This window comes from Amorphotheca resinae (assembly GCF_003019875.1).
Source record: "Amorphotheca resinae ATCC 22711 unplaced genomic scaffold M430scaffold_7, whole genome shotgun sequence".
NCBI classification, from domain to species: domain Eukaryota; kingdom Fungi; phylum Ascomycota; class Leotiomycetes; order Helotiales; family Amorphothecaceae; genus Amorphotheca; species Amorphotheca resinae.
Window position 1 is genome coordinate 917314 of NW_020194477.1, and position 18246 is coordinate 935559.

Sequence of the window (18246 nt, forward strand, 5' to 3'; positions counted from 1 at the left end):
GCTTGTAGGCTAGCCCCTCTAGAAGTAGTTTACGCTAATATTAATACTACGTTTACTACTATTTAAGTGTACGCAAAAGCTAATAGGTATGCCTTTATTTAGCGCGACAAGAGTAACACTAAGGTAAGGTATTACTGTAATTACGGCGGTAAGTATAGTAATAAGGGCAAGAACCCTAATACAGATCTATCTAAATAGCGTAAGGGCACTAGCTTAAAGAAGTGTAACTATAAGATACAGGTATTGTTATACCTTAATCTAGTGTTAGGTAACTAGGTACTTATAGTAGATAAGGCTACATATAATTATAAAAGATTAGTAGACGCTATAGCCTATCTTACCTATAGAATTACTACTCTAACTCTAGCTAGCTATACGTTAGTTAGTACTTTAGCTAGTGCTAGCATGTCTACTTCTTAGATCTTAACGTCTATTTATTAAACTAATCTAAGGGCCCTGTTAGTACCTAAGGATATTACTAATATTATATAAAAGAAGAGGCTTAAAGAGCTAGGTAGACAGACTTTAATATAGTAGCTATTAGAGGTAGGACCTTACCTTTTTATAGTTTACCTACCTTAATTACTCTACTAACCTAACTGTTATTACAAGAGCTTTAAAACAGCGGCTTTAGTCCTTAATACTACCCTTAATCCGGCCTATTAAAACAGCTCTTCTTTATCTACCTGACCTCCTTTATACTATAGAAGTAGAATCCTAATGTTCTATTACTTGATTATACATATAAAACTAACAGATTTAACATGCTACTACTTAATATCTGTACTATTACAGGTAACAATATAGTAATATAGGTTAGAGTAGCGTTTTTGTCTACTAAAAAAGAGCCGGATTATAACTAGGCTATTAATTAACTTTATGCCGTTATAGTTAATAACATGATCTAAGAGCTAACTACTATAGTAACTAATAAGGAACTAGCTTTAATACGATGTATCTAAACACGGTTCCCTAAAACCTATTACCTCCTTTACTAGTAGTACGTTAATATAAACGTATTAGCCAAGACTAAGGATTTCTTTCTAAAGCCTATTAAGTACGCTAATAGTAGTACTAAGCGTTACCTAGCCTTTAACGACTTCTTAAGTATATAGAATTCGCTACTAGCTAGTACTATAGAGGATAGCTATAACAAACAACTAGTAGAAATACAGACTAAATTCCTTACTAAGGCTATACGCTACTATAAAGGCATATAGCTTATTTAGAAAGAGAACCTAGTAGCCTATTAGGTTAATTAGTATTACTACTTTAGGATTACTGTTACAAGCTTAATTAAGGGCTGTTACGCGGTATTAAAGGCCTACTTATAGCGTAGGTATAGTAATCTAAGAGGAGTCTTTACTAAGTTAAAGCTTTTTTAAGAAGGGCAACAGACAGCTATTAAGACTACTACTATACAGTAGTAATTACGTCTTAGACATAGTACTAATATCTCTCTTTTTACTACTGTTCTCTAGTATATTTATAGATACGTGTTACAAAAGATCTTATAAGAGTAACAAAAGCTCTTTACTAGAGGACGCCCCTTGCCTAAAAGGCTAGCCTATACTTGTACTATTTAATAGTATATAGGCCTACCCTATTACTATAAGATATAAGAACGTAAGAGAGATAGTAGAGTAATCTTACTAAAAGATATACATCCTTACTAGTACTTTAATAGGCTAGAGTTAAGTCCTTTTCCTTAGTAACCTATCGCTCTTTCTCTTCTTGTTTTAGACCCTGTTCTAATTAGAGGTAAGGGCTGTCTAAGGAGTACTTTAGGTAGCGCTACACGTATAGTACCTTCTAGTACGTAACGTAATCCCTTTACCTTTAAGTTACTTATAAGCTTAGCGCTAGTAGTGTTTTAGTTAGCGCTAGTTGTCGTTAATTAGTCTAGTATATCGTTAGAGCAGCTATCTATAGTATGTTCTAGGCCTATAATAGCTACTACTAAGATAGAGCGGCTTACGCTAAGGTATATAGACTTATATAAGCTAGGGACTTAAAGAGAAAGAAGATATATGTAAGGTATAGTATCTATCTACTAGTCTAACTCTATAGTAGATACTACTATAGCTACTACTGTTATAGTATAAAGTAGTATTATAGCGTTAGAGAGAGAGAGAGAGAGAGAGAGAAGAGGTAATAGTAATAGTAATAGTAATAAATAAGTAACTAGAAATAGCTTTATTTTTGTATATGTATTACTAGGCAACTAGTTATGTTAGTAGAATTACGAATTAATTGTTTGTTTACATTAAGTTAGCTTACACTACTATACAAATTACTACTAAAGCGTAAGTATATTAGATGTACCCCTAAAATTATTTACTAAAAATCTTAGCGCGTACATTTAGACAAGTCATTAGTATATTTAGGTAGGCCCTATTAATTTTATTACTATAAGTCTAGGATCTATAAGTCTTACGTTATAAAGAGGTTACTAGACTCTTAGTTAGCTCTCTAACTTAATATCTTTATAATATTATAGCTCTAGACTATTACTATATCTAGTACCTTAATAAAAAGGCGCCCTCTTCTTATTAGAGCCTTTATTATAGGCTTTTTACTATTACTTATCTATAGTCTCTTAGTTACTATAATCTAAAAGCTATTATTACTATCTTATAAAGACACTAGCGTAACGCTAAGTACCTAGCTAGTAAAGCTATCTTTAGATACCTTAAACTACCTAGGCCTTTATTAGTATATAGTATATACTTACTCCTTTACCTTAAGGGCCTTAAGATACTAATAGTCTTATACTATATATAGTCTACTATAGAAAAACATCTCTTTCTTAAGAAGCGGCATTTTTAGAAAACAACAGCTACTACACTTATTAAAAGGACGTTAAAACACTCCTTTAAGTACCTTCTTTAACTTCTATTGTTATACGATAGTGTACCTACTAGTGCCCTTAGGGAAACCTACTAAGGATAGTTAAAATAGACTAGAAAGACCTAGAATCTACTCTAGCTAATAATTACTTAGTATTACTATAGAAATATATAAAGTAATATTATAGGCTAATAAGTAAGCCTTTAGTACTAGACACTCTTTAGTAATACTAAGTATTAAAAAGTTAGTTAATAAAATTAAACGCGTTATAAAAACTCTATACGTAAGTAATAACGATACTAAGGCCTTAAAATAGGCCTAACAAATAGCCTCTTTAATTAAGAACATTAAAACTAAAGTTATAGACCTTAGTACGTAAGGCTAACTAATATATATAGTAATAGCTAAAAAGAGAGTGCCTTAAGCCTACCTAGCGACTAGTAGCCTCTTAACCTAGACGTTTAAGTATAAGGACGTTATAGAGATTAAGAAAAGGATTAGGGTTAAGCTCTTTATAAAAGATATAAAGAGATTTAAAAACATTAATTATAAGATAATAAAGGATAAGATTAATATAGTCTTTTTAGGCGCCTTAGTATAGGCTGTTTATAAGTATAGAAATAAAGGCTATACGCTTTATATAAAGGATTTAGAGAGTATAAGGTAAATGTAAAGAGATTAAGGCTAGGTAACGTCGACCTTTAGTAAAGTAAAGGTATTCTAGACTATACTACTAATAATTATATATAATATTAAGGTTAAGAGAGTAGGCCTTAAAGAAGATTCTCTAGAAAAAAAGGAATAGATCTAGGCTATCTAAGTATTAAATCTAGAGATCTAAATCGTTAAGTCGTTCTAGCTAGTTAAGACACGTACCTAAGAAAAGTAGTAGACGTCTCTTGTCTTAAGTATTCTAGACTTTAAATACGTAAAAAAGGTAATTAAGAAAGGCTTAATAGTAGATAGTAAACTATACTACTATACTTTCTACTCTTTAAGAGTATCCTTAAACTAGTACTTTAAGTACTAAGAGATAAGACCTTACTAGTTAACTATATATTTAAAACAAGAAACTTATAGAATATACATAAGCTTTTACTAGATAAAAACATACTAAAACTTATAAAACAAAGAGAAATAAAGATATACTAACTATAAGAAGAAAGGACACTAGGCCTAAGACTAGGTAGCCTACCTACTACTATAGAAAAAATTAAAAGAGGTAGAGTAAGTAGCCCTTATAAGGCCTAGTAGGTATTGTTAAAGAGATCTAATTAATACTAGAGTAGCCCTAGGCCTAACCCTTACTTTTACTTTAAGTAACCTAAAACGCTTTATAAGAAGACTAAGAGTTAATACTCTAATAGGCTAAAAGAGAGCTATATACTAATATATATAAACCTTTAGCCCTTAAGTAAGAGATATAAGCTTTCTTACTAGTTCCTTAAATAAGAAGAGAAAGAATAAAGAAACTAATAGCTCTAACTCTTACTCTCTCTCTCTCTTAATACTAAGCTTTAGAACCTTTATAGTACCTAGTAGCGTAACTTTAGTTATCTTTATCTTAAGCTAGACAAAATCCTAAATAAATAAAATACTTATAAGCTAGGACTCTTTATAGAATTAGACTAGGACTTATTTAATATACTATAATATAACGTTAATAAATAAAAAGACGTTATAATTACGCTACTCTAAGACCCTTTTCTAGCCTAGTACAACATCTTAGCTATTTAAGAACCTTAGTATAATAGACATAACTTTATAACTACCTTACTAGGTCTTTAGTAAAGACTAATCTATAGACAGGTAGAGAGTATAAGAGTAGTAATATATATAAACAAAAAGATTAACTAGACTACTTAGACCTTTAATACCCTTTACTTAGACCTGTACTAAGTTAGCCTTAAAGTCGATATTATAAGTACTTTAACGCTAGTTAAAGTTATAAACATCTATAACTCTTTCTCTCTTAATAAGTATACCTTAAGAAGACCTTCTACTCTCTTAGCCCTTTAAGAGAAGCTAGACAACTAAAGCTATAAGTATATAGTAGTAAGGGACTTTAACCTCTATTACCTTATATAAGAGGGCAGAGCCTCTTAAGACCTAAAGAGAATGTTAAATAAAGTAATAAGTATTCTATAAGACTATTTACTTAAGATTATAACGCTTATTAAAGAACAAACATAAAAAAAAGAAAACTACAAATCTTATATTAACCTAGTCCTAATCCTAATTAAATTTAAAGATCTTCTTAGCTCTTATAGAGTAAAGCTAAGACACGACCTCTAGTCTAATTACTTTCTTATTACTATAAAGCTTAGATTTAAGGCTAAAAGCTACGTTTTACTCTTATAAAGATAATAAAAAGTAACTAATAAACTAAAGCTTCTTAAAATCCTATAAGGCTTAGTACTAGTAATCTCTAAGCTATATACTCTAGAGGATATTAATAACTAGCTCTAACTACTTATAGACTCCTTAAATTAGGCTATTAAAGTAGTAGTCTTATAATAAAGGGTAAGTAATAGATCTAAAAGCTTTTAGAACAAGAAGTATAATAAGTAAGTAAAGAAGGTAAAACAAGTAGACCTAAGAAAGTACTAAAAGAGAGGTAAGAGAATTCTAAAAGAGATAATAAGAAAGTAGTATAAAATAGTAAGAGAAAAAAAGAAAGTAATCTTAAAAGCCTAGACCCTTTACTTTAGGGCCCTAGTCTATAAGGCTAGCTAGTATAAAGAGAGAATATAGTAACTTAAATAATAAGTAAAGAATAAAAGCTACTTACTTAGACTCTTACTATAGTTTTTAACCCTTTACTCTTAAGGTAAAAGGGCCTTAGTTAATACTTATAAGATAAAGGCTAAAGCTTTCTAAGACGTTTTCTTTGTTCTAGCTCTTAATACTAATCTTTTAAATATCTTAGAATACTAATACCTTTAAGACAGGCTAGTTAACCTAAGAAAAAGACAATATAAAGACAGTCTATTTTACTTATAAGAGTTCTTAGTAAATAAAGTTTATACTATAATTAAGAAGCTTAAGAATAAGAAAGCCTTAGGCCTAGATAAGATCTTAAATAAGATTATTAAAATGTTAATAAAGGTCTTACTCTAATACTATACTTACTTCTTTAACTACTATACTTAAGTTAAGTACTTTCTAAAGAGGTTTAAAGTAGCCTAAACTATTATAATCTTAAAGCTAGAAAAAGACTACTACTAAGTAAAATCATATTAACTAATTACCTTCTTTAATACTCTTAGAAAGACTCTAGAGAAGCTAGTTACTATAAGACTAACTAACCTAGTAGAGGATTACTAGTTTCTTTTAGTATACTAAATAAAGGTATAAAAAGAGAGAGATATAACTATAGTACTAAAGCTAATTATAGAACAGGTCTATAAGGCTTAGTAAAGTAGCCTAAAAACAGTAGTGTTAATTCTTAGCCTAGATATAGCTAGGGCCTTTAACAATTTATCTTACTTAAGGCTCTTTTATATCTTATATATAAAAGAGATCTTAGAGTAGATAGTTTAACTAGTTAAAGGCTTTTTCTTAAAGAAAAGTAGTTTAATTAGAATTAATAACTATACTAGCCTTTTCTTTAAAGTCTTCTCTAGAATTCTATAAGGCTTTTTCTTATCTCTTATCTTCTTTTTATTTTATAACTTAGAACTAGTAGAATAGTATAACACTACCTTATAAGAGAAAAGTACTATTAGATTTATTAATAATATAAACATTATTATCTAAAGTAAGACAACAAAAGGGAATTACTAAAGGCTAGTAAAGATTTACTAGGTATATTCTAACTAGGCCTATAGACATAAGGCTGTCTTTAAACTAACAAAATACTATCTACTTTACTTAAGTAAAGGACAAAAACATAACTTAAACATAAGCCTCTTTTTAAGTAATATAAAGATTACCTTAAAACTATTAATTAAGATTCTTAGCCTTATCTTAGACCTAAAGCTAATATAAGGAGCTTACTTAAAACACTTAAAGAGAAAGATAAAAAGGTAGATATTAGCCTTAACCTATACTATAGCCTTAATATAAGGTATAATAATAAAGAAAGCCTGTCTAATATACTATATAGTTATCTTTCTAGTACTTATATACGCCTTAGTAGTTTAGCTTCTAACTACAGACCTTACTAAGGGTCTCTTAAGGATAGTAAAGTTACTCTAAAAGATCTAAAATAGTAGTCTTAAGGTAGTCTTTAGAGTGTTTAAGGCTACCTTAATTAAGATCTTATATACTAAAACAAACGTACTCTTAATCTACCTTTACCTTAAATTCCTTTAAAAGACTATATAAGTAAGAGTATAGCTTATAAGTTATAAAGCTATTATTTAGAATACTAGAGACTAGATATAAAGGAATATAGACCTTAGTAAAGGTAGGCTTTAGTCTAACTTAAGGCCTACTCTAGTAAAAGTTAAAGAAAGATAAGTAAAGAATAAGCTTAAGGGCTAGAATATAATATAAGATAAAGAACCTAAGACACTTCTCTTACTAAAAGAGCTCTTTCTTACTAAAGTATAAGACATCTTTAAAAAGAAACTCTATAAGGATTAGAATATATAGTAGAAACACTACTAGTAGAACAACCTTAGGTTAACCCTTATATAGTAAGGAGAGCTAAGGAAAGAACATATAAAAAGATATAAATTAATAATAAAAGTAGAATACTCTTTAGTACTAGCTATTAAGATAAAGAAGATTAGTTTCTAAGCCTTCTTAACCTAAAGAAAGGTCCTTACCTACTTAGTAAATTACTTATATAAGTAAAGGTCTTAGATAGTAAAGTACATTATTACTAGATACTTAGATTTTAGAGAATAAAGGGCGTACTTAATTAAACAACTAGGCCTATTAGATTATTAAATAATTATATCTAACCTAGGTCGTCTTTAAAAGGTAGCTAGATAGCTAATAAGGCTAGGTATCTTAGGATAGTACTGTCTTATAGTCTAGGCCTTAGCTAACTAATTAAATACAAGAAGAATATAAAGAATACCTAAGGTAACCTAAGGTTTAACTAATACTAATATTTATTAACTAAGATAAGACTTAAACAAAATAGCTATACTACTAGAATATACTTAGGCTATAACTAATATAAAAGAGCTATATAATTCTAACTAGAATCTATAACACTACTTACTTAAGTAAGTATACTTAGGCTATACCTAAGATTATATATAACTAAAAAGAAAAAAGAATAATAAAAGAAAAGAAAGAAATAAAGTAAGAAGACATTACTTTAAGACAAAACTAGAACTAGAAAAAAAAAAAACCCTCTTTAATTAAAGAAGGACTAGAGCTAATTATAAGTAGTAGTATTATTAACAAGTATATAATTCTATTACTTATTAGCTATATTTATAAAAAGAATAAAGAGACCTTATAATAGAGTAGAGAGTCTAGATTATTATTACTATACTAGTGTTAAGCTAGTCTAACTAACTAGTAATCTTATAAGTAGTATTATCTAAGAGGTAGTAGTAGGTTTAGCCTAGGCCTACTATCTTATAGATAAGGTACTAAGAACTTTTATATAAATTCTACTACTTATTAAAAGTAGTAAGAAGAAAAACAAAAGAGCTATCTACTATATAAGGTAAAAGGCAAGTAAAAGTAATCTTCTAAGCTAAGAAGATAAAAAATGTTGTAAGAAACCACTGGCCTATTACGTGAGGTTATTAGTCACGGGACTAGGACTCTAGTCTAACCTAATCAGGGTTAGCAACCTGCTAAAATTCCTAGTTGTTTACTATAGCTATAGAGGCACTTTATATAATTACTTTACTTAGTTAATTTAATTTATTAGTTCCTATAATACGACAATAGATTAAATATCCCGTGTAACATAGTAGTAATACTATTTGATCTCCTTTACTAAACTCAAATCGATCTATCGTAAGATTCGTTATAGTAAAGCCTGTTTTTAATTATAGTACATCTGTTGATTAAATAGAGCTCTAGACAGGATTATAGAGCCTAGAGGATAACAACTGTATTACAGAACCCTAGACTAATCTACGATGTCTAACTTAACTACGCTCGCAAGTAGTAAAAGGCTATAAGGTAAGAGTAACTTCTGTACTTAGAAGATAGATGTGTACGACATACTTAAAGCTAATAGGCTTAACAGGTTTATATCTAAGAAGTATCCTGTCCCTAAGTCTTATAAGTATAGCGATACTATTACGACAAAAGAAGAGCTAGATTAGTATAACAAATAGAGAGCTAGTAACGCTATAACGCGTTAGGTTATTAAAAAGAACATATCGTTAGTTCTAGTACTTAATCTTATAGCTAAAGTAGACTTAGTAGAGGCTATATAGACTAAGCTAGCTAATTACTATAAGGGCAAAGGGTTTACTTAGTAGTGTTAAGCGGCGGATAAGTTCTAGCTACTTAGATATAAGGACTATAATAATATAGAGAAGTTTATTAACGCCTTTATAACTCGACTTAAACAAGCTATATAACTAGATATAGCGCCTAAGAGCGACTACTTATACGCTATTATCTTTATTAATCGACTTATAAAAGCCTTTCCTTAATAGGCTAAAAGATACTAATCCCTTTAAAACCTATAGAAGAGCGGTAAGAAAAGTACCTTATTACTCGACACATTAGTTATAGAGATTAGGGACAAAGCCCGGGTAAAGGATAGCGGATTAGTACCTTTATTAGTATTACTATATAGTAGTAAGCCAGATAACAAGGATAAGGAAAAGGGTAAGGGTAAGGATAAGAATAAGAAGAAGCTTAAGAGAAAGTAGTACTAACACTATAGTAAGCTCTACGTTATAAAGGATAAAGACGATTACTAGACTACGTTCTTAGAAAAGCGTCTAAAGAAGGACTAAAAGAAGTCTTTAAAGAGCGCTATATTACTTTATATAGTAAGTGATTAGTAGCCTTAGATTAATAGCGCGCTAGGCCTTAGGGCTTTAAAGGTAGCGCTTAGATTAGCTACTTAAAAGGAGTTCTAAAAGGGGAACTAGTGCCTAGATATAAGGGTAACTTACTACATATATAACGATAAGTCGATCTTTTATAGCTTTAAGGTAACTAAGTAGTTACAACCTGTTCTAACAGGCGCTAGATTAATCTAACTAGAAGGTTATAGCGATATCGTCCTAAAGGCTAAGGTAAGAGGCGATTAGTATTACAAACTACGGCTAGAGAGAGTTCTGTTTATTCTAACCTTCTCTATTAATCTCTTATTAGGTATTAAGCTACTACGCTATAGTAGATCTATTATAAAGAGAGCCCTTCTAGATAGAGAAGAGAAGACGCTTATACTCTATAAGGTCGACAATACAAAGGTATATCTATAGTTAGACTCGCCTAGCTACTATATTATAGTACTACTAGCTACTCTTTAATAAGGTAAACTAGGAATTAAACTATAGTACAAGAGATTAGGGTACTTAGGCTTTAATAACGTCTAAAAGACCGTAGAAATCACTACTAGTATACAGATTATAGACAAGCCTATAGATATAGATCTTAGCGTTATAGTTCTCTATAAGCCCTATAAGCTATTAAAGCTACTACGCTTAGTTAGACGCTCTATTAAACACCGGCCTACCGTTATACTCTAAGAGGTAAGTATAGACGTAGTAGAGGTTACTCTAATTAGATTTTGTAGTAAGCGCTACGCTACTATTATAATAGATATAGTAACTTGTACTAGATAAGGCTACCCTTACAAGAAGAAAGGGGAGGCTTATAATAAGATCCTTAGCTTTATTAACATAATAGAGCGTTAGTTTGCCCTCTTTAAGATCCTTATATTAATAGTTAACGGTAGTAACAAATATAGTAGTATCGCGTTAACTAGCGTCTATAAAGTAAAGGGGATTTAAGTTAAAGAGACTATACTATATACCCTTAAGTAACTAGGCATGTCTAAGATCGTAAACAAGATTATAGCTAGACGGCTGTGATCTACTATAATTAACTAGAACGTTCTTAAAGAGCTATGGCTAGAGTTACTAAAAGGGACAATTCATGTTGTTAATAGAATAGCTACGTTAGCTGTTAAGGGCAAAACCTTATATTAAGCCTTTATAGATTAGCTATACTTAAATCAAGACAACAAGCTGTCTGTAGCCTACCTACAGGTACTTAGCTGTAAGGTATATGTTTATATCCTAGATTAGAGACAGGTTAAGTTAGGGAAGTTTAATAAGCGCGCTAAAAAGGGGATCCTTCTTAGTTTTAAAGGCTACTAAATATACCGCTATTACGTACCCTTAAGAGCTTATAAGATCGTTAGATTATTAAACGTAAGATTTAACAAAAGAGGTTTTGTATTAGAAGTATTAGATAATAAGATATAGTTACTACTAACTAAACTACGCCTACTAACTAATCTACTTATAGATTTAACAAACGCTAAAGGCAAAGATAAAGCTAAAGATTAAGAGCTAGCTAAAGATTAAGATCTAGCTAAAGTAGCTAAAATAGCTAAGAAACCGCCCCTTACTACTACTAATGTTAATCTACTAGCTAATACTAACTCTACTATAAAACAGATCTAAGATTAGTCGACTACTGTCTTACCTGATTTAGTAGCTATTAAGCGCGGCTAGGGGCGCCTAAAAGGTTTAAAGAACAAGCTAAAGGCAACTCTAGCTCTAGCTTAAGCTCTAGCTTAAGCTTAAGACTCTATACGTTCTATTAACCTTAAAACTACCTAAATAACTTGATCCTAATCACGTTATATAACTAAAGAGGATATAAGGGATAATACTAAATAGAGAGTATAGTAATTAGCTTATTCTACTATAGCTATAGCGTTTTACGCTACTTACTAGACTGTAGTTAAAGACGATCTAGAAAACGTCCTAATTATATACAAGAAGGTAGTTAGTAGCGTTAAGTCTAAGTAGTAGAAAGAGGCTATATAAAACAAACTCGACTTACTTATAAAGAACGATATATAGAGTCTAGTTAAGAGATTAAGCCTTTAAAAGGGTACTAAGGTTTTAGGTAGTAAGTAAGTATTTAAGAAGAAAACTAGCGTTAATAGTTTAGTAGTACGCTATAAGGCCTACTAGGTAGTTAAAGGATATAAGTAACGCTATAGGCGTGATTACGATTAGACTTACGCTAGCGTAGCTAAAAGCATAACTTAGAAGGTAATCCTGGCCTTAGTAGCTAAGAAAGACTAGAAAACAGAACAAATAGACTGTGTTATAGCCTTTCTAAACAAGAAAGCCGATAAGAATATATACGTAGAACTTCTAACTAGCTCTAGTAAAGATAACACTTATGTCTATAAGCTTAACAAGGCTTTGTATAGTTTAAAGTAGGCTCTATAGTTATAGTAGCTAAAGCTACGCTAAGTACTTATTAAGCTAGGTTTTAAGCCCCTAATAGCTAATGATTATATATATTAATACCCTAAGAGCAGATTAATTGTTATAACCTACGTAGACGACTTCTTATTAGTCGGCCTAAAAGGGAAAGAGCTAGCTAATCTAAAAGTAGCCTTATAGAACGCGTTTAAGATAAAGGATCTAGGTCTTTACTACTACTTTATAAGCGTTAGGATTATTAAGAATAGAGGTAATAGGACTATATCTCTTATATAAGACGCTTACGTTAAGAAGGTACTTAAACGCTTTAGGATAAGTAACTATAAAGCCTTTAAAACACTATTAGACCTAGCTTACACAAAGCTTATAGTTTTAAACCTAGATTACGCTATAGTAGATTAAATTAAACTATATTAGTAAATCGTTAGTTTACTTATATACCTATCGACTTAAACACGCCCGGATCTGTACTATTTAATGTCTATACTATTACGCTATCTTACGAACCCTTTTACTAACTATATAAGCGCTATAAAACACGCGCTACAATACCTATAAGGCACGCCTAACTTAGGAATTATATACAAGGCTAGTAAAAGAGCGTTAGAGGGATTATATAGATATAGTGATTTAGACTACGCTAGTTATATAAAAACACAAAGATTAACTATTAGATATCTATTTAACTACTATAGTAGCGCGATATCCTTTAGATTAAAGCGCCTATAAGTAGTAGTACTCTCTTCTATAGAAACAAAGTACTACAGGCTCTTTAACGCTATAAGAGAAGCCGCCTAGCTAAGACAGCTATTCTATAAGTTAAGTGTTAACTTAGATAACACTAAAACGATCCGAATATATAGTAATAACTAAGGATCCCTAGTACTAACAGATAACCTAGTTATCTACTAGAGAACTAAGTACATTAACGTATAGTACTACTATATTTAAGAGCAAGTCGCGCTAGGCAAAATAGAGGTCTAGTTTAAGCGTACAGAGGATATAGTAGTAGATAGGCTTACTAAAGCTCTAAAAAGACCTAAATACGCTAAGTTCTTAAAGCTATTAAATCTGTACACTATAGCTATCCTAATTACTTAATTAAGACAATTCCTTGTTTTTATTTCCTTTTTTAGTATTAAAAGTAGTAGAAACCTACCGGTTTACTATTTCTATTTCCCTTTATAGTAATAGGATAGTAGAAAACTTACTAGTTTACTATTTCTATTTTCTTTTTTTAGTATTAAAAGCGGTAGAAACCTACTGGTTTACTATTTCTATTTCCCTTTATAGCGATAGAATAGTAGAAAACTTACTAGTTTACTATTTCTATTTCCTTTTTTAGCGACAGTAACAGCAGAATCTTACCGGTCTACTATTTCTATTTCCTCTTTCAGCACCTTACTCGGCAGAACAGTAGGCAGTATAGAATTTAGGCTAGATAGATAGATAAGACGTTATAGGCGTGGATTTAGGGGTGTGTTACAAGAAACTACTAGCCTATTACGTAAGGTTATTAGTCACGGGACTAGGACTCTAGTCTAACCTAATCAGGGTTAGTAACCCGCTAAAATTCCTAGTTGTTTACTATAGCTATAGAGGCACTTTATATAATTACTTTACTTAGTTAATTTAATTCATTAGTTCCTGTAATACAACGATAGATTAAATATCCTGTGTAACAAAAAAGCTAGAGTAAGTAGTAATAATAAAGTAAGTATACTTTACTACTTTTCTTACTTAAGAGAAGTGTTTAAGAAGAATCTAGCTAAGAGGTTAGTAAGGGCTAAAAGAGAAAAGAGACTAAAGGAATTATACTTTATTATAAGAGGAACGCTACTAAGTATAATAATTATAGACGTTATCTCTTAACGCCTTCTTATATTAGTATATAAGGTTTAAAAACAGTATTTTAATATAGTAAAGATAGTAACCTTAGAAAGGTAACTATTCTATACTAATAGGCTCTTACTACTATATACGTAGTAAGCGTACTACTAACCTTAGGTAAAGGTTAGTAAGGAATAGTACTAATACAAGATAGTATATATACTACTTTATAATATAAGTCTACTCTAGTAACTAACTAGTAAGGTAGCAACACTCTTTATAGTACTACCTTTTCTCTAGTTAGTTATAGTAAGCCCTTTTCTTTTTTCTTTCTTATTCTTATCCTTATCTTCTCTTCTTTTTCTTTTTCTTTCTTTACTAGCCTTACTAACTCTCTCTCTTTTCTTTCTTTTCTTATCCTTCTTAGTATCCTCTCTCTTAGACTTCTTAGCGCTTCTTTCCTAAGCTTAGACTAGTATATCTCTTACTAACTTATTAAAATAGTCTAGGTTATTATTATTATTAATATTATCTTTGTCTTTATCTTTTTTTATATCTTTATCTTTATCCTTACTCTTATCTTTCTCTTCTTTCTCTTCTTCTACTCTACGTACTATAGCTACTACTTCTTACTTAAGAAAGGTAGCGTACTTTATATAAATAGACTAAATAAGGGAAATTAATAAAGAGGTATCTTAAAGAAGTAGTAGAGCCTTAGTTCTATAAGTATACATGTCCTTAGCTAGGCCTTTCTTCTTCTTCTCTCTTTACTTTATCTCTATCTTTATTCTAGTTATTACTATTGTTATTATTTATACTACTATCTTTGTTATTATTGTTGTTATCTTTAGCTTTAGCTTTAGCTTTAACTTTAGCTAGGCTATTACTTTCTCTAGTACTACTTCTAATCCCGGCTTAGCTAGCGTCCTCTTCTTTTCTTTTCCTTACTTAGTAAAGGTAAGAAGTAAAGAGAGACATAGGTTAACTATAGAGGTAGGCTGCTTAGTAGGCTTTAGTTACGTAAGGTAAGAGTATTAGTCTATAGATAAGTAATAAGAGGTACTAATAATAAGGAATATATAAACCTTTAATAAAGTATCTAGACTAATCTAAGTAAAACCTTCTTTTAGCTCTCTAGAAGTAGATCTATAAGTACTAAACATTATAAGAGGGCTAGGTAAAAACATCTTAGACCTACCTTAAAAAAGAGTAAAAAGGTTATTATTATTAATATTATTATTATTATTAAATCTACTTAAGATATAAGTATTAGATTATATAAAGATAGACTAATTATTAGCTAAATCGTTATATGTCTTTACTATAAAAGAACTAGCCTAGAGAGGCTTACTAGTATAGATACACTTACTAGTAAACTAGTAAAGTAAAAGAGAGTAGTCGTGTTCTTACTTTTATAAGGTTATAGTAAAGGTAGTATAAGGTATCTTAAAGAAAAAGACGATTAAGAGATATTAAAGTTACTTTAAGATTTTAGTTTTAGAAAAAAGAGTTTAAGAGTAGATAAAGAAGAGGAAAAGGTTATAAGTAAATTAGTAAAGAAAAAGGTAAAGAAGTAAGATGTTTATATAAAACATAATAAAGACCCTTTACTAGTAAGTAACTAAATAAGTAATAAGAACTAAACTAGATTTAGTATAGAATAATAATTAAGACAATAATTAGGACAGCCTTAGGCCTATATTAAGACAAGCCTATATAACGTCTTAGCTAGTAAATAAAGGCTATACTTAATACGTATATAAAACTAGTACTTAAGGTAGTTATAAAAGTAATTTATAATATAAAAAGAGAAAGAGGCTTATAAGATTAGAATTTTTTATCTTAAGAGTTAAAAGAATAGTATATAAACAAATAAAGGGTAACCTTTAAGTAAGAACTAAGGTAACTATAAGTAGTTATTATTTTCTTATTTCTAATCTAAGAATAAAGTAGAGTACTAAGAGTAGTCTAGTATATATAAGGCGTACTATATCTATAGTAATATCTATAGGCTTATATAAAGAAGATAAAGACATAACAAAAGGACTAGTAATATAATAGCGCCTTAGTAAGAGGGTTTTATTTTCTTTTCTTCTTATAGAACTATATATATACTAAAACTTAGATTAAACTCTTATAGTACCTAGTATAAGTATTTAATAAAGAAAGATATTACTACTACTACTACTACTATAGTCTACTATAGTTAATATATCTCTTCTTACTATTAAGTTAAGAGTATTTCTTCTTACTTTATAAGTATACTATACTTATATAGTAGCTATACTAAGCCTAGTTCTTATAAAATCACCTAATATAACTAAACTAGTAGTACTAAAAGTATCTTTAGATTTATAGATTAGCTAAATATAGCTTATAGTTAAAGATCTAGGCTTACTAGATTAATCTTTAGTTATATAAACGCGTTACTACTTTAGTACTCTAGAGGTATAGTACTACTATTATAAACTTTACTATAAGGGCCTTAATAAGCTTAACCTTAACCTTTATAACGTATAGTATATATACCTAAATCTCTACTAGTAATACTCTTACCTTTACTTATATAATATATTATTATTATTATTATTGTTCTTACTACCTATGCCTACTACATGTAGAACCTCTATACTATATAAATTATGTAGTAAAACCGTACTAAAGCCGGGTAAAAACTTATATACTACTACTTATACTTATACTATTATAGTACTACTAAGACGCTAGGTCCTTATTACTATCTTACTAGAACTTAACCTTCTAGTCTAGTAATACTAAACATACTAACAAGACGCTAGTAAGGCGCCGGTAAGGCGCCGGCTACTAGCTAAGGCTACTCTTTCTCTTCTTATAACTCTTTTACTAGGTAGTACTTAGCTAAACAGAACTATAAGAACCGGCTAGTAGATAGTAGCTAATAGATTAGTATATACATACTCTTACCTTTCTTTATTACTACTATAAAGTCGTAAAACGTTTATAGTACTCTTAGGTAAAGCGCTTACTATAAGGCCTACTACTATTAATCTAGCTACTAGTAGTTAAGGACTAAGTAAGCTACTATCTCTAGGGCCTTACTATAAGAGTACTAAAGGGTTACTACCTCTAGTACTCTATACTTAAAAAAGAAAGCCTAGAGTCTAACTTTACTAGTATAGATCTATATTAAAAAAGAGCTCTTATACTTATAAAAGAGTAAGTACTTCTTAAGAGTATTTACTAAGAGAACAGGTAGTACAGCTAGAATAGTGTCTTAGTAGTACGCTAGTAAGCTATTATATTAAGACTACTATACCTTCTAGTTCTTTTATAAGGTCTTCTCTAAAAGAGAGTCCTTATACTAGTCCTTTACTTATACGGCTTAGCCTATCTTATACTTAAGTAATATATAAGGTAGTACTATAATAGTACTATAGTAGTGTCTTTAGCGTTATTAAAGACAGGTCGCTACCTTATTATAAATAGACTATATAAGTTTACTCTTACTTATATATTTAAGACGTTATTTAAAGTCTACTACTTACTTATTAAGGTAAAGGTTAAGTAAAGGCATAGCTATTTTAGACTTAAAGAACTAGACAAGAGTCGCTTAGTACACTCTTATAATAATATAAAAACACTATAACTACTTTATAGTAAAGTCTTTTATAATCTCTTTAGCTTATTATCTAGAAAGGTAGTACTAGACCCTTATACTATACGTTATAGTACTCTAGATTACCTTTATATAGATCTCTCTTACATATAGTAGGCTATATCCTTATATAGATATAGTAAGCCTTATAAGTATAAACTACTAAGTAGTAAACTTTTATTTAATAGTGTTAAGGTAGCCCTTTTATCTAAGCTTTTAATCTATCTAAACTCTTAGAAAGTAGGCCTCTTAGACTAAGGGTATAACCTAGCTATTAAAGTAGACAGGCGTTATTAGTATAGTATAAGTATAAGTAAGGTAAAAGAGCTTACTCTTTTTAAGAGTAAACTCTATCTTTTTTATACGTAACTACTAGCTATATATTTACTATACCTCTTTAAGGTACTAGTATATCTTTATTATATCTTTACTAAAAGCTAAGAGGTTAAGGTCGTTAGTACCTTTATAATAACCTCTTAAGGTAGTACTACCTTCTTATTAAAAAAGAGACTAGCTATCTAATTAGTAAGAAAGCTATATACTTACTATATAGCTTATATAAAGAACCTTAGGTAT

The 18246-nt window shown here is 29.8% G+C and overlaps 1 protein-coding gene across 1 annotated transcript; it reads left to right on the forward strand.

Annotated features, from left to right (window-relative positions):
* Window positions 1–12764: 12764 nt before the first annotated feature.
* Window positions 12765–12935, forward strand: M430DRAFT_103020 (hypothetical protein; the record flags this gene model as incomplete). The annotated part of the gene is made up of 1 exon (XM_024860833.1): window positions 12765–12935. A coding segment is annotated over one exon (171 nt), but the record flags the coding sequence as incomplete, so codon positions are not given.
* Window positions 12936–18246: the final 5311 nt, after the last annotated feature.